This window comes from Protopterus annectens, chromosome 7.part0 (assembly GCF_019279795.1).
Source record: "Protopterus annectens isolate FY-2018-M chromosome 7.part0, PAN1.0, whole genome shotgun sequence".
NCBI classification, from domain to species: domain Eukaryota; kingdom Metazoa; phylum Chordata; order Ceratodontiformes; family Protopteridae; genus Protopterus; species Protopterus annectens.
This window is the reverse complement of record NC_056739.1, coordinates 1,681,075,522-1,681,102,729: the sequence shown is the minus strand read 5'-3', so window position 1 is coordinate 1,681,102,729 and position 27,208 is coordinate 1,681,075,522. Positions and strand designations below refer to the sequence as shown.

General features: G+C 42.1%; 1 protein-coding gene across 2 annotated transcripts in view; it reads left to right on the top strand.

Moving 5' to 3' along the window:
- The window catches only part of MFGE8 (milk fat globule EGF and factor V/VIII domain containing), an 873,429-nt gene that overhangs the window by 826,625 nt on the left and 19,596 nt on the right, over positions 1-27,208 (top strand). For both annotated transcript variants that reach the window (XM_044078195.1, XM_044078194.1), the window contains exon 10: positions 26,209-26,364. In XM_044078195.1, coding sequence (XP_043934130.1) covers positions 26,209-26,364 — 156 coding nt within the window. The remainder of the gene's footprint in view (positions 1-26,208; positions 26,365-27,208) is intronic.

Here is a 27,208-nt window from a genome sequence, read left to right as displayed (position 1 = left end):
AAAACCCCTGTTTTAAGTTTGTACAGTGGTGTGTTCTATACTGAGATGCTGTGGCAAAACGTGCTATGTTGTGGTAGGATGTAGACAGTTTCCTAAGGTTGCTTTTAGAGAGGTTAGTGTAAATGGAGGAAGCATACAGAAGGGTAGAGATAAGATGTGATTGTGCTAAGGTGGTCCGTGCTTCTGGAGTAAGGAAGGGTTTAATTCTGTACAGTGAACCGATCTTTTATTAACTGCTTTTATAGTGTTATTGATGTGATAATCATAGCTGAGATTATTATCAATAGTGACACCAAGCAGTTTGGTAGTGGAGTCAGGAGATGAGGGAGTTGTCACTTGCAGTAATAGTAAAGTTTAGTTGAGAAGATTTGTGGGTAGGTGAGAATAGTAAAAGTTTTGTTTTCTTGGGGTTGAGTAGTAGACATCTTTTTGAGAACCACTGTTCGGTAGAAAAAGGTAGATTGTGTCAGTGACGGGAGTTCAGATTGAGTGGAGGCTGTGCAAATAATGGTGGAATCATCTGCATATTGTATACAGGTAGTGTTTTGGATAGATGATTGAAGATCATTAATAAAGATAGAGAATAAGAGTGGGCCTAGTATAGATCCTTGAGGTACTCCTAGAGATGGGTAGTAGAGCAGATAGAGAATTTTCCATAGTACTGCTTGTTGTCGGTTTTCAAGATAGGATGAGAACCAGGTTAAGGAAGAAATCTAAGGCAAGGGATTTTAATATGTGAAGAAGAAGTGTATGGTTGACCATGTCGAAGGCTTTAGACAGGTCTAGAAAAAGAGAAGAGGTTAGTTTGTTGTTACGGTTACAGTTGATGGTGTTGGTAAAGGAAAGTAGTGCAGTAGTAGTACTGTGAAGGTCTAAATCCATGTTGAGTGTTAGCTAGGTTGTTTTGAAGGAGATGGTTAAGTAGTTGTTTATGTATACATTTTCCATGATTTTAGCTAGTGGAGATAATAGTGCTATAGGCTTATAGTTAGAAAGGTCAGTGGATTTACCTCCTTTGTGTAGGGGTATTATATGTGATATCTTCCAAATAGTTGGAAAAGTACTTTCTTTTATGGATCTATTTATTAGGATAGAAACAGGGTAGGCAATAGATTTAGCTGCTATTTGAAGGAATTCAGCAGGAAGTTTGTCTGCTGAGGGGTAGTGGGTTTAAGTTTTTGTAAGAGAGATTGAATGTATGAGGTGGATATGGGTTGAAGTTGGAGGAAGAAGGAATTATTTAAGTTACTTAAGAGCAGTCATAAGCATCCGGAGATAAGTGGTTAGCTAGACTTTGCATGGAAGTAGTAAAGAAGGTATTGAAGTTGTTAGCTATTAACGAGGGATTTTCAGGTCTAAATCCTGTGGGTTTGGTGTAACTACTTTGCCTGGGGTAAGTAGATTAGTGATAGTAGACCAGAACTTTTCGGTTCCTTTTTGGTGGATTGCTGAAGTTGGAGGTAATAATTCTTTTATCGGAGAGGATGGATTTTTGGTATTGTTTCTAAGCTCTCTAAAGGTTTCATGATCTGTTGGGTTTCTAGAGGAACGCCATTTTTCCAAGACTTATTTCTCAGTTTGATTTTTTGTTTAGTATTAGTAGTAAGCCAGGGTGCTGTTTTGGTCTTTGTTCTAATGGTACGACTTGGGGCATGTAGATTTAAGATTGCAGGAATGCTGAGTTGAAATGTTCACTGCATTGTTAAGTGAGAGGTGTTTTAGTGGGGTCCAGTTGTAATGTGAAAGTTCTGTTTGGAACTGTTCAGGATTAAATTGTTTTTTTGAATATAGTGTTCTCTGAGAGGTAGGTAAGTTTAGATTAGTCTTAGTCCTAATGACATAGGTGAGGGAGTGATCGCTAAGGTCATCCGAAGGATGCCAGTTTATGGTTTGTAGGGGAGAGTTGGTAAGAATCCAGTCTAGGGTGGTTTTTTTTGCTCTTAGTATTTATTCTAGTGGGACTATCAATTAGTTGTTTGAAACCATAAAGGTTTATATGGGAAGTAGGGTAGTATTGTTACAAGATTTCCACTCAATCTTAACGTCCCCAAGGACTAGTGTTTCTTGGGGAGGGTATTAGAGAGTTGTTCAAAGTTGTTCTAAAGTAGGGATGTTATTTCAGGGGGAGGTATGCACAGATGATGTTTATTGCTTTAGTAGTATTAATTTGAATTTTGGAGCAGATTATTTCAGCATTATTTATTTGGGTTAGGGTAAGGTCAAGAAGAGAAAGCTTCAGGTTTGTTTTATATACAATAGCTACTCCACCTCCCTTCCTGGAGGTACGGTCAAGTCTAATAATGTTGTATCCTGGTAAGTGATTTCAATGTCTTTAATTGAAGGTTTTAGCCAAGTTTCTGATAAGCATAGAATGTCAAATTTGTGTACATCTAATAGGGCATGGAGTTGACTAAGTTTGTTACAGATGCTACGATATTGAGATGGGCCAAGGTTAATAAGTTAGAGTGTGTAGTGGATGAAATAGAGAAGGGTTTGATATGATTTTTGTGAGTTTTTGTAGTAGTAACTTGAGGGCCTGGGTTGGGGTGTATGTCACCATCTAGTAGTAGATGGAGTAGTGTAAAATAGTTTTCAACTTTATATTTTAGGAGGGTGTCGAATATTTTCTTTGTTTTAGTTTGTGGTACTTTGTAGTGTAATAGCCTATGGTATTTGGCAAATAGGTAGATAGATTGTGGATGTGTGTATGAAGGTTGGAGTTGTGGAAGTAGCAGTTGTACTGGTATGTTTTGATGGAAGGGAGAGGGAGGCAGTTATGGAGTGTTCATAGGAGGTTAAGAAGTAAGCAGTGATGAGGGGGAATAATAATAAGAAGGAGATAGGTAATTTCAATTGGGACTGGAAGATAGCTGTAGTCATGATAAATTAGTTGTAAGTTTGAGTGTGGTTTGATGGTATGTTGTAGGTGGAAGTACTGTGAGGATTTGGGGGAGTTGGTAGTGGTTGTATTATTTTAGGTGTGTTAAATAGAGAGGTGGGGCAGGTTATAATAGGTAAGTAGGTGTGGCAAATTATAGGGTGGTACACAATTTGAGGATGAGTGTGATTGGGTGTAAGAAGTATGAGGTGTGTCTAGAGGCTAGTTAAATGTAGGACCCCTGGGGGTGGGTGGGAATTGGGGGTAGGGAGGGGAGTGAGGAGCCAAGAGGGCTTAACGGAGCAGAAGAAACAGCTAAAGAAAAGAGAAGGAGGGAAACTATCAGACATGGAGGTAAGTGAGGTCAGAAAGGTACAAGAAAAAGGAAAAGTTAGATAGAAGACCAGGAACTTCTAATAGAAGACAGGTAAAAGGGCTAAGTCAATGGTGAAGCATAGTGTAAAATACAGGAGAAAGAGAAGGTAAAATTGTAGAGGGAAAACTAGGGAAGGTAACAGGGTAAGTAAAACAATAAGAAGAGAGACCAAGGGAGAAACAGAGAGAATTCAACGGAGAGGAGTGAAACAGTCTTAAAAAGGGTTTAGGTAGAAGGTAAGAAGAGAAAGGGTGAAAAGAATCAGTGGAGAGTAGAGACTGCCATCTAGTGGCCAGAGCTGGTATTAAATCTATAGAGAGTTTTCTACAGTAATGAGAACAGAAAAGGACGATAGAAATAAGGTATTGAGAAGGAAGCTTTATAAAGAAAAGTGACGTAGATAGGGGCTGCAGGGGTGCAGGAGGAGGCAGTGGAGTGTTTCAGTGGATGAAACTAGAGGGGAGGGGGATATGGCTGCTGGCAAAACCTAACTTCTATTCTAGTATACCTTAAGGTTGTATAAGATTAAAATATGCAAAATATCATAGGACACAAATATTAGGAGACATACAAAAAATATCCTGAGGCTTTTAGTCCAGTGAAGTTTGGTTACCCAGGTGAAGAATAACCCACACAGGCTGGATAGGTGAGTATAGGTGCTCCTTTTGGTCCAATAAGGTAAGGTGGGAGTTGATAGAAAAAATGTATATAATAGCTTTGAGCAGCTGAAGAGAGAGAAAAAATTTTAAGGGGGGGGGGAGAAAGTTAGAGTTAGCAGAGGATTAAACAATAAAAATGTTTCATAAGCAGAACAGTTTACACAGGATTAAACAACTCAGTCAGATAAAACCATCTAAAACAAGAGTATGCAACACATGTCCTAACATTATGGCTAAAAAATACTTTCTAGCGATACTCTAAGCATTTGGATTAATAAAAAGACATACAGATTAACTCAAATCCACAAGGATGTCAACTATGTAAAAAACAGCAATTATATGTAGTTATTTGGCACATCCATATTGCAGTGTATCAGTTAATGCGACATCCTTTCACACGACCTCAGAATGGTCAGTTTACTGAGATACAGCAACTAAGTCCAGTTAACAAGTAAGGCAGTATACTAAGTATTGGCTAGGACTATTTGCTTTCACAGAAATTTGAGGACTACAGGTAGAGCATTACAAATCTAATAATAAGGACAGTCTTCCCATACAAAATAACTATTCCTGTGTGTCTAGAATAGGGTAGACCATGATACAGGAGTAATTAGTGTTGCAAGTATGGTTTATGGTGCTAGTAAAGGCTAGGAGGCCTGAAGTAGTGCTGTGATGAGGACGGAAGCCATGCTGAGTGTCTGCCATAAGGCGATTTTGGATTAGGTGGTGCATGAATTGTCTATGAATAAAGTTTCCATAATCTTTGCAAGTGGAGAGAGTATAGCTATTGGCTTATAATTGGAGAATTCAGTAGAGCTGCCTCCTTTGTGATGTGGGATTACATAGGATATTTTCCAGATGGTGGGAAATTTAGATTCTACCATGGTTCGTTTGATTAGTTTTGAGATGGGGTAAGCAATAGCATCATCTGATTTTTGGAGGTACTCGGCAGGGAGTTGATCAGCAGAAAGTGTAGTGGGTTTCACTTTTTCAATCAAGGTACAGAGAAGTGAAGTGGCAACTGGTTGGCAGCTGAACGCAAGTAGGTTTCTAGGGGTGCTACTTTCAGGACCAGGGGAGCTAGGAGGTAGATGGCTAGCTAGGGCTTGAAATGTCTCAGTAAAGAATTGGTCAAAACTATCAGAAACATCTTCAGGGGTTTTATCAATAGTAGCAGCAGGGATTGGGGTTGAAGTTTGTCCAGGATGTAATATATATGACATGCCACCTGACAGGATATGGCATTACTGGGTTCAGAGAGCTCAGTCCCCAGATTGGCTGTGTGGTGGCATCCCACACATGTGTTGTACGTTCCTGGCCAAGGGTGATGGCTGACTGCATACATGTGGCAGCTGTGACATTGACACATGACTCACATAAACCACAACTGGACCATAGAGGTGATTCACAGGTTACCTTTGCACATGCTACCCTAGTAGTGTGATTGCCATGGTGAGTACCAACACATAGGGCCAATGGGGAACAACATACTGAAGGTGTGTATGTGTGGGTGTACCGCTACTGTTTCATAGCACTGGCATATATGACTGCACACGTGGGTAAATGCCAGGTAAGACATGTGCAATGTGTCACAGGCAACATACATGCGTACAGGGCAGACAGTGACGTTCTGTCATGTGTAAAGTTGACATACGTATCGTACACTATGCAGACGTCACTTGGAGTCTACAGAAGCACTGTAACTCTGCATTGCAGGTGTAAGCAGTGTTCCAGGGAACCCCAAGCAAACATGCATGCAAACAAAGCTACAGTAAGCAGGGCTGGAAGTAGTGCATTGTACAACAAAGAAGGGGTAACAATAACAGTAAGTAACAATGCAAATATGTAGGCACTATCAACATGTACCCAGGAATACACAGCACAGATGCCCATGGTAGAACTGATATTATGTCATAGTTATTTGTGATTTGGATTACATTGGTACTGCACACATATCTACATGCGCGAACATCCACATTGCATAATCATTGTGGGCAACTTGACACCATTACTGTACATGTCCACCATTGCATATCACTACTTGCGTTAGCTTCCCCCCTGTGCTACCCATGTATGCGGCTATCTGTTGACAACCTTACCACCGGCATGCAATTATGTGCAGCTGTACACTTTGGTATGTACTATTGGTGCAGATAACAATTCAGGACATTCATACAGTTACTGCAGCAGGCATGCTGAGATATACACACAGTCATAGCAGCACACTGTACTGTTACCAACATGATACTACTAATACACTTCTATGTAGTCACCCTGTGCATCAGTAATGTGTTTACTTGTTCCCCCAATGATGTTGGAGATTGCAGGAGGTGGCACAGTGTCATCATATGCACAGGGTGTGGATTAGGTATGCCTGAGTCAGCCACTGATACCACCAATTGACATGTGTGTGTGTATGTGTGTTGGTGAGGGGCAGCAGTACAGGGTGGGGCAGTGTTGGTGCAGTGTGTGCATGTATGTGGTTGCCCTAGGTGTTAACATTTCACATGTGTGTATGCACGCACACAGTTCCACCTCATGGCTGCCATATACAGGGGTTTGTGGACAGCCACAGACTGCACCTGGCAGGTCATACAGATCAGTGTCTGTGGGCACGGACACAGTACCTGAGCCTGGCAGGGGTGCTACGGACCATATCCAGTACTAAGCTAGACTGGGTACTGTCATCAGAAGCGGGAGTGTGTTGACTGGACACAGGTCCCTGTTGGGACTGTCCAGAGCCACGTGCACGTGGTCTCCTGGGGCGTTCCGATGACAGCACAGACCCAGCATTGCTGGGGCTGCTGCTGGCACTATGGGGGCGTGCGTGAGCCTGTTGTCGTCTGCGCTGACTGCCAGCTGCTGCTGTTGCTGGCATACGGCCACATTGATGCCGCAAATGCCCACCATTGCCCTGGCACATGGACATTTGATTGTGGAACTGCTGTAATATGTCCCCACAACGTCTGTCTATGACATCGGTGAAATTATGGATAGCATCCTCAATGTCACACATACTGTCTGTCATGGCTGTGCAACATGCTCTCAGCTCCCTCAGACCCTGTCTAGTGTACCTTTCCATATGTGACTGTGCCTGCATGACAGTCCGAAACATAGTTGAGGTTGACAGACCTCTTTGGGCACGTCGGCCAGAGGCAGTATGTCCACGGATGCTCCCACAAGAACCCATGGGCAACTGTCTGTGTGGTACCATCTGAGGACCCTGCCCATGGCTGCTGTGTGGGGATGCATGTGCCACAGGTACCACATTACCCTGGTCTATGCCTACTGTATCCTGTCCATCACCTAGGGACAATGGTGACAAAGGATGTACTGGCAGGATGACTGTGCGCAATGATGGGGTTGACAGCTGTGTACTGTCAATTGCCTGACCAATGGCGGACCCTGACACACCTTCCTGTACCATTACACAAATATCATCATTACCAGTACCTGTGGCACAAGATTCAGGTTCCCTGCTGCAGGTCACCAGAGCAGCACCAGAACCTGTGGGAGGAAGACAGGAAACACAGTTTACAGTCTCCAGACATTGTTACCAGTGATGCACTTCTGCACACATGCACACATGCACACATGGACACAGGCACACATGCACACATGGACACAGGCACATATGCAGACATGCACACGTGGACACATGCACACAGGCACACATGCACACATGCACACATGCACACATGCACACAGGCACACATGCACACATGCACACATGCAGACATGCACACGTGGACGCATGCACACGTGGACACATGCACACATGCACACGTGGACACATGCACACATGGACACATGCACACATGCACACATGCACACGTGGTCACATGCACACATGGACACATGCACACATGCACACATGCACACATGGTCACGTGTACACATGCACACATGCACACATGGACACAGGCACACATGCTCACATGCACACATGCATATGTGGACACAGGCACACATGCACACATGCACACATGCACACATGGACACAGGCACACCTGCACACATGCACACATGGGAACAGGCACATCTGCACACATGCACACATGCACACCCTGCAGTATACACACAGAGCACTACTGAGTTACACTACTGTTACTAGCATTATCAGGACTATTATAGGTTATGTTAAACACACTCACCAGCATGGATGGCCTGCCTTGCTGTAACCCCGGAGGGACCTGCAGAAATGATGAGATTAATGTCAGTGGGCACAACTGTGCCATTGATATTGCATATGACACAGTGTACAGAACAGTCAAGTGTACATATGGCATATTACCTGCACGCTCCATGTTGTGCTGCTGTGTGGATCCAGCCTCCATCATGATGCAGGTGTACTGCTGTTGCTGTTCTGGGGCTGGAGCCACAACACTTAGGAGTAGCCCCTCCAGTCTGGTGAGGGGGGGATGTGCGGCCACCCCACCTCCTGTGGCAACCTGTTGCCTGTGGATATCTGATGCACGCTGATGGACACTTTGGATTAAATCACTGCAGTGATGTCGTACCTGCTCATATGTCCTGTTATGATTGCCAATATCATTTACCCTACGGACAAGGTCTTGCCACAGTGCAGCCCTCTCCTGCTGATTCTGACTGGTGCGGGAAAACAGGATGTCATACTCCCGCATCAGGCTCTGGTGGATCTCCTCGTCTTCTGCTGCAGAGTAGGTGGGATTATGCTGACGCGCCATCTCCCTAGAAGTGAACACAAACAGGATATCAGCTGACTATGTCAGCAATATATGGCACACATACTATACATGATACTCATGTGTAGTGATATACTACTACTCCCATATGTTGCATGTGTGTGTGTCGTGGTGGATACACAGGTACATGGCCAGATATCAGTGCTCAGCCAACACCTGTGCAACAATACCTGCCACATTCCACACAACATAGTAGCATGCCCCATCGGTCAGCACACACTGACAGGTCCAATGCACAACCTCACTCTGGGGGTTCATCCCAAGGTACTGTATGTGGGACGCCATCCACTACTGTGATGTGGACAGAAGTTACTCGGCCTGGATATACATATCCCACCACCACCACCAGCGCAGTAGACTACTTTGATATGTATGTGATTAGACAGTTATTCACTTGCTGGGACTGAGATGGTATCCATGCAGCACACTGGGCCAGTGGAAGCCACAACCCACACTGCTGACCCCTTTGCAAATGCTTACCACGGACATGCCACAGATTGCATGGAACTTGCACACACATTTCTAACCCAGACCCTATGCACAAAGGTTAGGCATCCTGTCCGGTGGACCCCAGACAGAGGCAGATTGTATAACAATAGCAGGAGGCTACTGCAGGGCAGAGCACATTCACATTAAGGGAAGGCATCTGTGGTCAGCACTGGTACTACACTACGGTCCATCATAACAACGGCCATGGCCTACTCTGGGAGGGAAATGGCCACAAACACTATGGATGACCACAAGGCCTTCTTCAGTTATGTTACACATATGGACCACATGCCTCAGATATGCTCTGTGTTAATACACACCTACTTAACATTCACCAAACACACGGATATTGGCAACAGTCTTGCAGACAGGTTCGGTGCACGTATCCCCCTCCTTCTCCCACACCAGTTGAAATATTTATCACAGCTGTATGTAACCTCCCTATCATCTCACATGTCCAGGTGAGGGCCGCCCTCAGCAGAGCAGAACACACAGCATCACTGTGACCTCATGGTATCCCTGGATGTGTGCTACCTGCACTCCAAGAGGACATACAACCGCATATAACACTGATAATTTATCTTGGCCGTACTACAGGATATGTACCTGGACAGTGGCATACAGCGACAGTGGTCTCACACCATTAAGGAGGCACCTCGACTGACCATGGGAACTACCACATCATATGCATAACCGGCCTGGTCTGCTAAACTATGGAATTATGCAGTATGTGATGCATATGCAGTGATATCGGGTACCTGCAGACACTTATTCCCAGCCAATGTGCCTTTGTGATGGGCTAATCCTGCCTTTTGAACCTGGCTGACCTTTCAAAGCAGTCACTACAGACATTGCTGAGGGCAACGCACAGACAACTGCTGCCAGGATCATGGCCTAAGACTGATTGACATGTAATGTATGGTCATCCCCTTTTGGTGGAACTACGTACACACTACCTATCACATGGACATACCTATAGATACAGACCTATGACACATTTGGAGGGTTCACAGTATGCACACTATTAACCTGCTACTTTGCATTACCTGTGTTTGTCGCAGCTGGTTGCATTACCACTGCTTCTGATTGCTGCTGCTACTGTCACTGCTGACAGCTTAGAGTCACAGAGTCACAGTGTGTTTTTTTGTTCTCTCTCTCTCTCTCTCTCAGTTTTCTCTCTCCCTCTGTCTGCTTCCAGACAGTGCAATGAATGTATTGCATGTGTGGAGTGTTAGTACTGGATGCTTTTGTAGGTATCTGCATAGGTCCATGTGATGGCCTCTGCACCAATTGTAAGCCAGCATTTGCTAATTGCATACAGCCAGTTGTGTACTGATTGCAGTTCTCACTGTGATTTCAGGTCAGTGCTATAAAAGGGTATGTGGGATAGGGGTTGCCCTTTCAGATTGTAAGGGTGGGGACCATGCTGGTATGCTGTGGACAGTGTTCTGTGAGTGTAAAGGTTAGTATCTCTCTCATGATTCAGGCTGTGTTGTAGATTCACATTTCTCCATTCCTCTCCTGTTCCCTGTAGTAAGTGTGTATGCACAATGACACCTACAACTATATATATATATATATATATATATATATATATATATATATATATATATATATATATATATATATATATATATATATATATATATATATATATATATATATATGTACATATACATACATTTATATATGTACTTTAACTGACATTATTACCTACACGCTACCAACTAGCATGGCTGTTTCTGTTCACACACTACTATTATGGGAATCCAGTAGTTTTGACAGTAATTCTACATGACATGCTTTGGGTACTACACATCCTATATTCCCTTTACATTCATCCCTACTATTACATGTTATAGTTATTTTAGCACAATGTTCTTGTATAAGAGTCATGGCTTAGTGGTAGGTCATACAGACTAGTGTTTCCAAGGTCCTGGGTTTGAGACTGACAGTGGGATTTTATTTTGCTTTTGAACTGAGTACAGGACCTGTCAATCAAAGTGACTAAGGCACTTTTAAGCAGTTGTAACCGGGTTAGCGCTGGTTTGCACGGAGCTCACGCATGCGCACTGGCAGTTAGCTCCGCGCACACAAGAGCACACCCGCCTACAACCGCTTACCAGTGCTTACTCTGGCGCACACCTGCGCTATTTTCTTTGAAAGAAATGAAAATGGGGACACAGGAAAGTGGTGAAAAAGGGGTCACAAAGAGTGTAAGACAGTAGGGAAACAAGCTTGGGATTGCAGGAGGGATGTAGGTAAGGCCCATAGCTGCCCATTTCTTCATCAGCAACAGCTGTGCATATGTATGTAATTTGGTGTGAGATTTGAAACCTTCCACCCCTGAGAGAGGTGTCAGGACAACAATAATACTTGTTGTACAGCCAATTGTAATTGATAGATTCCATGTCCAGCAGACATGTGTGCAGAATGGGCAGCTATGTATGGGGCGTAATTTTTATGTGGATACAGAGTGCCCTTTTTTTTTTTTCCAGGTGAGAGTGGTATGTCAGGTGAAGGAAGTCGGTACAGCTGGGGAGGTAGGTAGGGTAGGTAAACAGACAAGACAAACAAGACGCATACAGGGGCGGTGTATGACACGTGTGGGGGGGTTACACAATTGACGGGGATGGAGGTTTGGATATCCAGAGCCCATGAGCCCACAGATGGCAACAGTGGAACTGATATCCCCACCCATAGGCAGTTGCCACTGTTCCTTCACTGCCCAGGATGGGGCTGTGCTGGGGGCTGTGTAGGCTGGGCAACAGGCATGCCCATAAGTTGTGCCACCCATGCCTCAAGCTGGCGTAGGGGCTTGAGAACAGAGTCCCGAATCTCCCTATGCACCACAGTCCGGACGCTACGGAGGGTGAGAGGTGGTTCTCCTCTGGCCACACTTGCAGAGGGGGGGGTGAGCCCCATCCCCTGCAGCGCTTCCACCCGCTGGTGGCACAGGGCCACCGGAGGAGGATCCAGACTCGGCACTAGTGCCAGGTGCACTCGCCAGCTGAGGTGGGAGAGGTGGGTCCGCTGGAACCCGCCTTCCCTGTCGTCCTATGTTTTGCATTATGTCATGACAGTTTGGGTTAGTGACATATAATACCATTCACAATTAGTTGTAACAGCATGCATTAGTATTCCCATTAACCAAACACCCAGATATTCACACCATTGAACAGCGTGCATAACACATGCATAATTTGAACAGCAATACACAGTCCAACAACATGCAGGGTTAATTGATGGCAACAGGCCATCAGGTTTGGATGTATGAACAGGGCAGATGCATCAACGGACATGCAAATATATATGACCCAACAGGACAAATGTCCAGGGGTGTTAATTGTGATTGCACATACCATTTTCACGTGGAATGGGTTATACGTGGTTATAGGGTGGGGTGAAGAAAATAATATTAACACCTTCAAATACCAATACATATGCTGTACATTTCTAATAGCTACAGATATATACACACTACTGTTCTAACTACAGTTTCCTATATGATAACTATTTCAACTTGGTGATAGGACTGTTACTGCAACATCAATATACATTTTATTGTTCTTCATACACATTCATATCTAGCTTTGTCCAGCTACATCATCCTGCTACATTTGCTTTATATAGCTGTAGATAAGTGTGGATGTTTGGTATATCAGACAATCATCCTATCTGCATATTGCAGACTGAGAGCAACATATCCAGATTTTGGGATACACATTCCAGATGCAGCAACACTTTGAACAGATTTCGCTGTTTGGTTTTGATTCTCACATGCATTTCATTCTGTCTTGACTGCAGTATACTTTATTCAGGGGTTATTACTACTGTATTGCTGGATTCATGACACTTTCTCACACTCTCTCACTTGCTTTCATTTTACTATTCAGGATGGTACTTACTTCTAGGCTTTATTGACATGTTTTAGCTGTAGTTATTACAATCCTTTACAGCAGTCTCACTTCTGTCATGTTTCAGTATTTCATCAGGGATATATTTCACACATGTGATTTCATCATCTTCTGCAGCTATACCTTTCAGCCTGCTGCAAGTTGTATACTATTTTCTTACAGGTGGGGCATTTTTATTTCAGAATTTATGTCAGACATTTTCATTTTTTGGTTTAACTTACAGGCTGCAACACACTTTTGTAATCAAGCAATACTTGCAGACACTTTCACACTGTTACTTGCACATTTTATTCCTTAGTGACTACACTGCACTCTTTTGCTGACTGTCATACTTTTATATTTCTTTACAGTTACTGGTAGTGGATTACTGACCTGCCTGGTGGCGCAATCGCACCAGCCTATCGCCATAGGCTCTGCGGTTCGCAGAATGGACACCTGCAGCTGTAATATAAATGAAGTAATATTGGAATACACATCTCCATAATATCAGCTAGTTTAATTTCTTACATACATAATTAAATGTAACTTACTCAGTAGTGGGGCATTGGGCATTTGCTGGGCCTCCTGGATCCAAAGGTTCAGTTGGTCCTGCTTGCATCTCTTCAGGTCCGCATGGTGGTGACGGACCTGCTCACCAGTCCTTGGAATCCCTGTGGCACTGGTGAGATCATGAGCCAACCGGTCCCACGCCTCAGCTCTGTATGCTCCCCAGAGGACCTGGCCCTGCATGAGTCAGGCCTCATGACTGTGGACAAGTAGCCAGACCATGTACCTGGACTCCTCAACGCCCCACCTCTGTGCTCAAAAGCAACTACCCTCTCCTACTCCTGTCATTCTGCCTGCAGTTCAGTTCTACAATCGTTTATGCTGTGTATTCCCGCCTATGGGACTTATATAGTCCGTTTTTCCCACACATATCTGTGATTGGCCATTTTGGAATTGTATCAACTTCAGTAAACCTGCATTGATATGCTCCAGTTTGTATTCATTCCTATATATTAGCTATTATTGCATTTCTAGGTACTGCTGTCATGGCTTAGTGGTTTGGTACCTTGACTATGGTGCATAGTATCCTGGGTTCGAACCTGGCCACTGCTTTTTATTTTTCATGACTGTCTAGACATGCTGAGGGGTGTGTCTGTATAAAGGCAGTTTTGATACGGCTTGCTGAACGTTGCCCGTCGGTTAGCGCACCGCGCAAATGAGGTACGCTGGTTTAAGCCTCATTTGGCTATCAGCACGCATATTATGCTCAGCTCAGTTAGGGGCACATAGATTTAGCATGTTAAACCACTGCTCAGCTACAGGCACTCATTTTGCACCAGTTAAACCACTGCTCACCTACGGGAAGATGCACTCACCCTGTTAAACTGTAGCTCAGCTATGGGCACATCTGGCATTTTTTATTGTTTTGTTACCTCACATTTCTTCAATATAAATGGGCTATTTCATTACATTTTACATAAAATGTGATTTTATGTGTACATATTTGTCAGGGACTTGTTACGTGCTTATTTTGCTAAAAATAAAAATTGGTGTTGTGGGGGCTCGAACCATGAATGCCTGCTCTTCAGCCAACATCTCTACCGCTACACTATTGCTTCTTGGCTTACTTTGCATATTTAGTTCTTATATGCTTTCCCACTGACTGCTAACTGTGGCTGCGCTACGGGCACGCCCGCGCAAATGAGCGCACTCACGGTTAAACATCTTTACAATTTAAAAAAAAATTATGAGATGTTCATTTGTACATTTTATGTTCGTAGTCTGTGGGGGCATGTGTTGTGTTGTGTTTATTCACATTTCCATGGACTCTGTCGTGGGTGTTTACTTTGGGCACTTTTCCTCTTCTGGGGGCGTGTCCACTCACAGGGCTCGGCCTACGGACACGCCCCCTACTGTCTTACACGGACCGTGTTAGCCTTAGGTGTGATTCAGCATGCTCTCATGAATATGCAGAGCATGCTGACATCACTCCGTTTAACTGCAGCCTCCGTGTAAGAGTTATAACTCTTACACGGAGGCTTCATGAATCCTGCCCAACGTAAAAACAACAAATACACTGAAAGTGGAAATACAGCATGAACAGGGTAGAAAGCACATCCACCACATGGGTAAGCTCTATGTTTTTATTGGTATTTATACTGTCATTCATGCATCAATATGAACCTATACCATATAAATATACATGTATATATGTGTTTATAATGAATAATTGCTGGTGAGTTTGTTTGATTTGCTGGTGAGTTTGTTCAAAACACAAAAGCACAAAACATTGAACAAACTTACCATTAATTTCCACTAAAATCATCAAAAAAAGTAGTTGGAAATATAAACCAATAGGTTACATTTGCAGTTACGAAAAGTAAAACAAAAACAACTTTTGCACTCTCAGAATTTAAATATACTAACTCCAGGGTCACACAACCACAAACAAAAGGGAAAACTGAATTATGTTATGGCTGATCTAGTGAAGGTCAGCCATAACATAATAGTGAAGGTCAGCCATAGCATAATTTGATAAACCACATCGGTGCCAACTAAAACCACAATTTCTGCAGAGGATAAATGCATTTATTGATAAAACCTGTAATACTCATGTATCTGTATCTATATGCATATCTGTATAGCTAGATAGAAAGATAGACATACATGGTCCAAATAGTATAATTATATTTGTCAATGTATTGGGCACCTGTCAGTAGAATTGTACATGATCACTGTTCACTGACAGAATTGAATCTAATGAAACACACCCTCACATACTTTGCAGATGACACAAGTGTACTCATACATACTATACAGTCCTAAGTAACTGTCGTCTAAATGCAAATGGGACACGTTACTTCTTAGATACACAAGTGCACACACACGTGTTTGCATGCATGCACATGTGCACGCGCGTGTGTGTATGTGTGTGTGTGTGTGTGTGTGTGTGTGTGTGTGTGTGTGTGTGTGTGTGTGTGTGTGTGTGTGTGTGCACACATGCACCCAGTGTCAATATACAATGCTGAACAAAGTTAAATAGTATTCCTTTGCACAGTGTGGGAGAGTGGGGTATAGACTGTGTTCCAAGTGCTAGAGAGCAGTCGCACCACTAGTAATATTCACTGTGGTACTCCTAGGGTCAACATGTCATAGCAGCAGAGAGCAAGACTCAGGTGTGGTAATGTCATACCTGAGGAAAAACATATTTTCATGGAGGTTCTTAAGATTTACAACCGATGTCTCTTCTGTAAAGGGGGTCCTAGACAGGCAGCATATTAAATTTAGAACCAAGTGCTGCCAGATGAAAATGCCAGAGGAAGATGAAGCCAAACAATGGCACAATGTAGGAAGGCAGTAAATGAAGCTGTGTCCTGTGGTAGTAGTAAAGCCCATCAGAATCCCATTGCTTAGAATAGCACTTGTGGGGATCCTTCTACCTGATGAGGGGTATTTGATATTCCCTTCATGATTATGATTTTGAAGGAGTTGAGTACAGCCCAGGTATAATCCAAGGTGATGTGGATATCTGACAGTTTGGGCCACTGAACATGTGTCCCCAGTTGCTAAAGCATGTCAGTAGGTCCATTTGGAAGTGAGACACTGGGACAGATACTTACTTTGTGTTCAGATATCAATGCTACATACCTTTGTCCAGCAGGTACATCAGGATTATCACTGGACTTGGAGCACACAGACATATCACATGGTATCACACAATGCATGTTCCTTAAATTCACCTATACTAGTAAATGTACAGGTATATGCATATTCACGGGGAATACAGCAAGTAATGGTTAGTGTTTATTATTTGTTCACAGGTCTGCCACCAACTGCACCAGCAGTGTTAGAGTGGAGGCTAGGAGAGCAGACTGATCTTGGCAGCCAGTAATGATGTCATTGCTCTCATACTCACCTTGCAGTCTGGGGGCAGTGCTACATAGTTGCAAAGTATACTGGCAGAGATTCTGCCTCCACTGCAGGCCAGTGACTCCACCAAGGCTGATGCTTTCTCAGAGATAGTGCGCTATGGGCATGTTCCCTCACCAAATGTGGTATAATCCCCCTGAAAAGCCCAATCCCTCTGTCAGATGTACCTGTGGACTCTCTGGAACATGACAGTATAGTGCTGAACACTGGAACACCCAAAGTCCCAAATTTCCACAGGGGTACACAGTGAACTCCATGGCCACAGCTGGCTCCTGAAAGATGTAAAGCATACAGTTTGCACAGCAAAAATGTGTTGGACATTGTTTAGACACATGTTACTGCTTGTGGGAGTCAAGTAGAGATGATGAGAGTGCTGCATGGTATAAGCAAGGATATTCACCAATGTATGGAAAGAGTGATGACCTGGGCTAGTGCTATGATGATTCTCTTGCAGAGCATGGCTGATCACCTGGCATCCATAGCTGCCTTTGTCCATATACTTAAGAGAGCTAACTAGACACATATAACAGACACAGCTATGTGTGGCAGAGGTCAAGTTTGCATGTGTGGAGGCCATGTTGGACATGCAGCATGGATGTTAAAGTCAGCTTTAGCATTCCTTGATGTGGAAACCTCAGTGGGTCTGTGTGTTGGATGTTATCAGACTTCTACATCATATGGAAGGACCTCACAGTCCAGATCCTGGTCATGCAGTGCTAGCTGATCATTGTCAAAGGTTTCAGGAGCCTCATGTAGCTCATGCCACTATAGCAACTGTAAGCCAAGCTATCATGACAGCACCCTTTCTGTTCATGTGGTGACTCAACACTCCTATCACTAGGGGACACTGTGTATGACATGGTCTTGATGTCAGCTGCACACTTTATGCAATGCATTGTTCAAATTCCACCCCACACACAGGCAGATACACCAACAATGAGGCCATACACCAGTAGAGGTTAAAAAATAATAAAAAAAAAAACTTTTCCCCAACCATTTAGAAGCAAAAAAAGAAAAAGGAAAAACTGTACTTATATATGTACAGGAAACAATACATAGATCCTTTTCCAACAATTAGAGAAAACCAAAAGCAGTTTGGTAAGAACAGTCTTTCCTAATGTAAATATAGGTCCACAGATATTATACAATATTGCACATGTCACATACAAGGTGAGGGTGTTTCTGCATGTAAGGTTATTCTGTATGTGGTCAAACTTGACCTGTCGCAGAATGCTACCTCCATCTCATGCCCCCATGGTATGCCTTGCACCTCATGTGTCTCAGTCCAATAACTGTTGTGCAAATGATGATGCCTGCAACCGTTACTGCACATTTCTATATGGCATGTATGCAAATGTCTGACAGTGTGACCTGACCATGCAATGAACAGTGTAGCCTACAGTTTGTATTAAATGCATGCACAAGGTTTTATCTATGAAAATTTATACTGACACATATTGTTTGTCAAGGAATGTAACTGTGGAGTAGATGCTACCATTTCATCTAATCTGCCATACAGCATGCACAAGCCTGTCTGAGAGGGTGCCATGTTGCTACTATTGTATGCCTGTCATCACTGTTCTCCCTACTGTTAGTTCCAGGTGCAATATAAGAGTGAGCTATATGATCAGTGGTGAGTCCTACTGACAGTGTTGGTGGTGCTGGTAGACTTCACTGACTCAGAATCATACTGTGCAGTGTACATCATGCAGTAAACATTCTGCATACAGTGCCTGGGTTGTACTTGGGAGTCCCAACCAGACTCATCTGGACAACTAAAATGGCCTTTATGCAGGTCAAACATGTGCTGAATGTCAATACAAGTCTGTGACAGGGTATTGCTATTCTTTGCAGCACTGGTGTCATAGGATCATAGGATCATAAGAAAATACTAGGCTAATGGCCCTCGAGCCTTTACAAGCCTAGTCGTTCTACTGTTATTTCCATGATCAGCACCTAATGCCCTTGTCTAAGAGGGACACAGGTGGAACCCCTGGGGTGAATTTACGGCTACCCATCAAGTCACCCAGACTGCATTTGAAGAGGGCCAAAGAGGTGCTGTGTTTGATATGAAATTGAAGTCTGTTCCAAAGGTGTGAAAACCTCTGGGAGACAACTCTGTCTCTCCATCAGGTTTTATTAATGTCACATACTAGGTTAAGGTCTTTAGAGTGAGTAACCTGTGTACCATTTGACTTGTGGATATGCAGCATTTGCAATAAAGCAGGGTCAGAGATTGCCTTATATGCAAGGCAGAGATCACCACTGAGTAGTCTGTATGAAACAGAAAAAAGTGACTAATTTCAGATGATCTATATAGGACAGATGCTGAAGACCTTGAATTTTCCTTGTGAGGAACCTTTGTGGTTTCTCCAATTGTCTCAGGTGCTTGGAAAGGTAAATACCAAAAGGGATGTTTTACTCAATTATTGGCCTGATGAGGGAAGAACACAGGGAGGTTATAACTTCTTTTTTTTCTGGGGGCAGTGTCCTTAATTATGAGATGAGCAATATAGAATGCCCTTCTTACCACTGTGGATACATGGCAATCAAAGTTAAGACTGCTGTCAACCTGTGTGCCAAGGTCTCACACCACTGAGGACATACTTACAGTGTTGCTATTGATGTGGTAGTTATCAGGAACATTGCTTTTACTTTAAGGGATGATGATGCATTTTTTTGCATTGAGTTTAAGGCATGACTTTGGCAGCAATCATTTGCTTGCGGAAGGCCCTGTTGTAGGCTGTTGACATCATTTGGAGATTCTATAAGCATTATGTTTTCTGAGGTGATGCAGTCTCACAGGGTTCAAGTGAGTAGTATGCATTACCTGAAAAACATGAGGGGAGGGGACATGTTGAGATGGCTAACCAGACACATATAACAGACACAGCTGTGTGTAGTAGAGGTCAGGTTTGCATGTGCGGTGGCTGTGGTGGGCATGCAGCATGGATGCCCCAGACAGCTTTAGCATGCCTTGATGTGGAGACCTCAGTGGGTCAGTGTGTTGGATATTGTCAGACTTCTACATAATATGGCAGGACCTCACATCTCAGATCCCGGTCATGCAGTACTACCTGATCATTGTCAAAGGTTTCATGAGCCTTATGTGTCACCATATCAACTCAAAGTCAAGCTCTCATGACTGCACTTTTTTGTTTTATTTTTAGCAATTCCCAATGAAGATGTTTGGTGACTTATGCTAAACCTATCTACAAATTGTTCATGTGGTATCCTTCCATGCAGGAAGTGACAGTAGAATGAACTAGTGTGCTAAATATGGGAATCATGGGCGCTATAAGGATGCTGGGCTGAGACATTGGTAATACAGCTGTATGTATCACACACTACCCAGCAGTTTATGTTATAGTAGCCTTTTCTGTTACAAAACTGTCCACCTCATAGAGCAAGAGAGGCCCTAATAATCACGTAAGTGCAACCTACTGCACCAGTCCCCTAAGAGAAGCATTCAGATGATTAAATTATGCATAATGATTGCTGTATCCTGTGGTGCCTGTGGAGCCTGTGGAAAATAGATATGCTTATTCACATGAGCTAGAATAACTTTGAGAATCTGCTGGAGTATCCTAGGTGTCAAAGCCTGTGAGACACCCAGTGTACCTCCAGTCTGTCTCTGGAAGGTCACTGAGGGAAATATTGTGGAAGCTGTACATACCAGAGTACCCAGATGGATATGCTGGATATGCATTTCCCTAGTTTCAGTTTGTGGGCCATGCAAGTTCACTGAAGCCATTATATCTCATTCTACATGAAACTTCTCAAGAACCTCCTTCTGTTCAATATTGTAATCTGTTATATGCTGCCAGTAACACATAAACCATTGTCATCATGCACCACAAGCAGCAGTGGGTTGTGGTGCCATAGCAATGTGAGTGTCAGAGTGTAAAATCATGAAACTCACTGTTATTTCAAGCATATTCACCAACTGAAAAGTTTATTGTAGCAACAGTACTAATCTTTTTGTATCCTATCTGTGCAATGCACACTGTATAGTATTCTGTAACTCTGAATCACAAAAGGCAAGAAAAAAACCTCAATAAGTATATAATCAGTGCAGCATTTGCTTACTTCTTCCCATTTGCATATCACTGTGTACTCATTTGCTTACAACTTTGTGTAACTTTTGGAGATTTGCACACATGCACAACAATTGACTCTGAATCTTTCTATTTTTGCACATATCTGCAACATGAAGAAAATATAGAGACAGCAATAAAAGTATGGAAGGGAAAACCATAAGGGTTCTTAACAAGTGTTTGCTCAGCACCCATCACCACTGCTAAGCACTAATCTTATGCTAGAACATTAACAGTGGTCAGTAGCCACCATAGAAGAGCTGGAGGAAGTTGTTTAAGTAATTTAGACTTTAAAAAAATATGAATTACGTGCTTTAACAGGGTTCCTATTGCATTTCTGTGGTGGCTGCCTTCTTTGTAGTTATTGTAAATGGGTTTTCTATGGTGGCTGCCTTCTTTGTGGTTATTGTAAATGGGTTTACTGTGGTGGCTGCCTTCTTTGTGGTTATTGTAAATGGGTTTTCTTTGGTGGCTGCCTTCTTTGTGGTTATTGTAAATGGGTTTACTGTGGTGGCTGCCTTCTTTATGGTTATTGTAAATGGGTTTTCTTTGGTGGCTGCCTTCTTTGTGGTTATTGTAAATGGGTTGCAGCTTTTATAACTGCAAAGCATTTAGTTGCACTACTTTTTTCTGTAACTTTTGTTGTAAATGGGAGCAAGTAAAGCGCCATGCCTCTATGACCATGTTCCAGCTCTGGGACAGTGTTAGCATTGTGGGGGGTCTCAGCAAGTATCAAATTGGTGGGCCTCTGGACACTTCCAGTAGACCCCCCTGTTGCTACCATCCATATTAAGGTACATTTTAGCTCAGGCTAGAAAGATTTATGGCCATGGTGGTGCAGCGATTAGCATTGTCACCTCACAGCAAGAGGTTCTCACATTCGAGTCTCGGCTGGAGTGCCTTCTGTGTGGAGTCTGCATGTCTTCCCCACGGTTGAGTGATGTTAAAGACATGCAGGTAGGTGTGTGTGTGTGAATGGGTATGCCTTCTTTGAAGGTTGGACATCGGGCTAGTAACTCAGCACTGTAAAAATCCACTGCCAATCATTAGCAGACCAGAGTTCCACTGTGGCAACCCCTAACAGGGAAAAGCCGAAAAACATTACTATACTCAGGTAGGACTGTAGTTGCAATACTATTACATTATACTAGGCCTGTGTACCACACCACTTTGGCTCATCCCACAGAGTTATTGGCAGTGACAGGAGCTTAGTGCAATGGTGATATAACAGCCTTATTTACAGAACTGGTCATGGCTAAAATTGTGTCCTAGGCAAAGGGCTACATGATGCTCCCATTCTATCTGCTACTTTCAGCACACACATACCCCTGTACTCTTTCCCATTTCCCCACACCAGCAAGATTACAATTTTCTTCTTTTCTTACATTTTTGTGTTACACTTTGCTCTGTTTGTGTTTGATGCACTCTAACTGGCAAAGGTTGACCTGTAATAACTGTGGAAGAAATAAATGAAGTAAGATGAGGGTGCATTTTAGTGATTTTTTTTAAACAATTTTTTCATCCAATGACAGCTTTAATAAAATCATGAGAAGGAAAGAAATGCACTATTACTCCTTGGCTTTAATTTTTCCTGTATTATTTCCAGCAGCCTAAGTGGCTGTCTGCACTATAATAACTCTGTAGAAAATAACTGAAATAAGATGGTGTCTGGTCTTCAGAAGGCATGGGGTTATAGCTACTCTGCTGTCCATTTTTGAGTATGTCCAACTATTTGATCAAGTGATGGCCTGAACAAAAGTCTTGAAATTCCGTCTTACTTTTTTCACAGAAGAAATAAGTTGTGTGCAAGATTTAATGCTCAAAGTTGACAAAATAGTAGGGGTTCCTATCATATGATCAAAGTTTTACAACTTTAAATCCTTAAAGAATGAACTTTAATGATCGAAGTTGTAAAAACCTTGAAGCATATAACGGAGATCGCCATAGTGCACAGAAAGGGAAGATTTCTCTTTACTGCACTGTAGTGCAATATCACAGTTGGTATATTTAAGTAGCTGGGGGTGTGGGGAGCGTAGGGGGTTTGCCCCCCTGCATAGTGTGTTTTTTTTTTTATTGTTTTTACTTTTTTTATGTGTTTGAAGTTCTGAGACTTGGGCTATTAAAGTTCGTCCTTTAATGATTCGAAGTTTTGGAACTTCGATCATATGATATAGACCCAAGTAGTAGTTCATAATAAACTGAGAAGACAATTGTTTGCAAGGATAAATAACTTTGATATGTGAATAGTATGTATCGGTTCCCTATTACACCGTCGCAGACGCAGGTTGTCGAATGCGTCTTTGTCGAACAATAAAGCATGAAAAGGCAAAATAGTGAAGTGGCTTTTCAGCGAATTCTTTCCCTGGGAAATAATTTGTTTGTCCGCTTTCACTACTTTGCCTTTTTGACACTGTAGTGCGATCTCAGTGTTGGTATATTTAAGTAGGGGAGGAGTGGGGGGTAAAGCCCCCCCACATTAAATAATGCTTTACTGTTTTTTTTTTTGAACATCGATTGTTTTCCATTGGAAAATAATCACTGTTCTGAAGTTTCAACATTGTAAGCTTTCGCTTACATGGGGTCGATTATCTGTTGTTCGTTCTTCTGAGTGTACAATATGATAATATAGACCCTATGTACCTCCCTACTCCCAGCTCCAAAAAAGATAGTCACCTTCTGTGTACTCCTCTGACATTACAGTGGCATGAATCTGACAATGGTTATATTTAAAGTGACTGCTGTCATACATATATTCAGCATGCATCCCCACCCCTACCCCCAAAAGACAGCCATCTTTTGTATACTCTTTTGATGTCAGGCTGAGTTGAAACTGTAGGAACAAATAGAACATATTAAAATTTTTCAACCTTTTGATTTTAGACATAAATATCATGCCTCCTTATCCCTATCTCCAGAAATATTACCACCTGCATATGTGTCTGATGTTTGATTGTATGGAAAGTGATAAAATAATGATCACAGTAATGTACTTCAATTTATTGCTCCTAGACTGTGTAATGCCCCTATACAAACCATGGTGACCTTCTGTGTATATCTCTGAGGACTGTGAGAAAAGTTAAAGAAATAATTACAGCACTCTCTACTACTCCAACAAAAGCTTAGCAACCTTCTCTATATACCTCTGAGGTTTATGAGAAAAGTCAAAACATAATAACTGCATTGTCACCAGTGCATATACAAGCTATAATTACGTTCTATGCATACTTCTGAGGTTTGATTGTGAAAATCATACTGAATAACATGACATATTCAGCCTCCCATCAAGCCAAACCAACCTTCTGTTCACACCTTCAAGCAGGGATAGTTTTCAAATACAGGAGGTTTCAGGGCAGAAGTCACGAGTAAGTTCATGTCAAAACCCAGTCTGGAGTGTGGGTGCTACAGGGCCTTTATAAGCTATAGAGGACTGGATGCTCTGTGGTGCATGTTATATCTTATTTTTGAATGATAATGTGTTGGTAACTGCATTCTTTTTTAACTGCTATACAGAAGTGTATGTACTCAGCAGTATTGTGCATCCACAGATAAAAATCAGTAATATCACACACACACACACACACACACACACACACACACACACACACACACACACACACACACACACACACACACACACACACACAAGCATAAGCTATAGCAGTATTAGCATTACAATAATTTCAGCAAACAATGACAATGCTGATGAAAAGTGAAGGAAATTATGACTAATGTGTTACTAGTAAATACATTATAACCCCTCACAAGTGTAAGTCATAGCAATAATAATTTTGCAGTAATTTCAGCAAATACATTCTATCATAGTACTTCTACGATGCCATATCAGTGACTGCTGTTTAACAGTAATCAAACTACAGCAGGAATAAGTCATTCCTATTCAAAGAAAACTTCTGTACCCATCAATTTCATCTACTTTACTGACTGTGTACATCTGATACATTTGCTTTTGATATAGAATGATAAACTTGAATTACTGTGACCATTATTATTTCACAAAAATTCTCACCAATCCTGCAAAGCCAAATTAGGGATTGTTCAAGATAAGCAAATTAGAAAAGAGTCAGTTAATGTAATTCACAGACAGCCACTATCACCACTCTATCACCACCATTTATAAGCATTTCTGTGTAGACTGCATGCATGAGTGTGAGAGAAACAGTGATTGCCATACAATACATTAAAACTATGTTGCACACAAACAACACATTAAACTATTCCAAGTTGCTTCACACAAATCACATTAGTTCTGCAAAGCCAGAATAATCGGCAAACAGCAGCAGCCAGATGGTCATTTCCCTCCAGATAAAGCCTCAACAATTGCAGCTATTTTGTTTATATACATTTCAGATGTCCATATTCTTACAAAAATGGCCACAGAGTAATGTATACCAATAATTGTTAATCCCTTAGTACAAAAATCAGCAACAGAATCTCAAAATCAGGGAAAGTTTTAAATATGGCATATGCATTTTTTGAAGGCTGAAGGATAAAAAGTCTAAAACTTAAATGTCTGCACTTATTTATTGAGTGCAACTTTCAATTATTTGCCCAATACTACATGTTTTACTAGATGCAACCAAAAATATGTGACAAAGTCAGTGAGATTTTGTACATGTACACAAATATGTTTTTACATAAGTACACAAGGAACACTTCATGTTTAGTTGATGTGTTTATTTCATGGAAGTTTGCAGACTGGTTTATCCATGTGGGCAGCAGCAGCAACACCCATTTCAAACATCATACAGTGTAAGAAGCGTAACACCCACAGTTATATATAAGCTACAGTTGTACATTTGAAACTTTATAAAAGTATGGCAGAACATTATAAAATGAGAATTTTATTGTCCAAACATACAGTGATGCTGTTAAAAGAATAAGATCTATGGCCTTTGAAGTTAGTCTGATTGTTGCATTTATGAACTAAATGGTGTTCCTTATTACTATTACGTTTTGTGTGTGTGTGTGTGTGTGTGTGTGTGTGTGTGTGTGTGTGTGTGTGTGTGTGTGTGTGTGTGTGTGTGTGTGTGTGTGTGTGTGTGTGTGTGTGTGTAGTTATTCTGCTGACCTTATCATCGAGTGTGCATTTCTTTTCTATCAAGTGTCTAGTAGTGGTCCATTTGTTTATTTTCTAGGTTGATCTGCTTACACCCAAGAAAATTACAGGCATCATAACACAGGGTGCAAAAGATTTTGGGTGCATACAGTACGTCTCATCTTTCAAGGTGGCATATAGTGATGATGGTCAAAACTGGACTATCTATAAAGACAATAACACAAGGACAGACAAGGTATGTCATGGTAACTTTGCAATATCTGTATTCTAATATGAGCATGAGCTTCCTCAGTGAAACCTTCCCATGCAGTTTAGTAAAATTGTATCACACTTTGTTATTCATCTGTTGCTCCTAATCTGCACCATCTCTTGCCATTATCCTCCAGTCTGATTCTGGCATTGCCACGCTCACATATCACACCCTTCCTTTGACTAGGAAGGCTGTTTAGCACAGTTGCAAACAGTGGTACCCAGCTATTCCACTCAGCAGGTGTGGCAAGGGAAGGAAGTCAGGCACACAATGGCCAAGGGCTCAAGTAATGACATTTGGCTGAGTTTGCCCTTCACTTGAAATGCAACATTCTCATAAGTGACTGCATTAGGTCTAGTGGCTCAAGGGACAAAGCCAATGCATGGCACATTGTTAGTTAGGCAATAATGAATGGCGTCAGCACATTTATACTGCTGAGTCATCCTGACGTCCCTCCAGCTGAAAATATCTGGCTTACCACTTGAAAATGTAACGTTCCTTCAGAAGACATTCCAAATCTTTTACATTTCTACTTAAACAGTTGCCATTACTAACTGCTATCTTTCAATTTTACTTTCTCAGGTGGTCTTTGACAATTTGGCATTATGTTTCTTTTTTCTCAGTTTTTTTTTATTTTTCAAATACATTTGAATGAATTCCATAGTATTTATCCATAACATCTTAAATAACTATGTACACTATTTACATTAGCCTGACACTATAACAGATCTTAATGTATACAGTTACTTTATAAGTATGTACAGTCCATTAGCAGAGTGTCTGATCTATTATTGTATAGTGTCAATCAACGATAAATGGCTTTGGATAA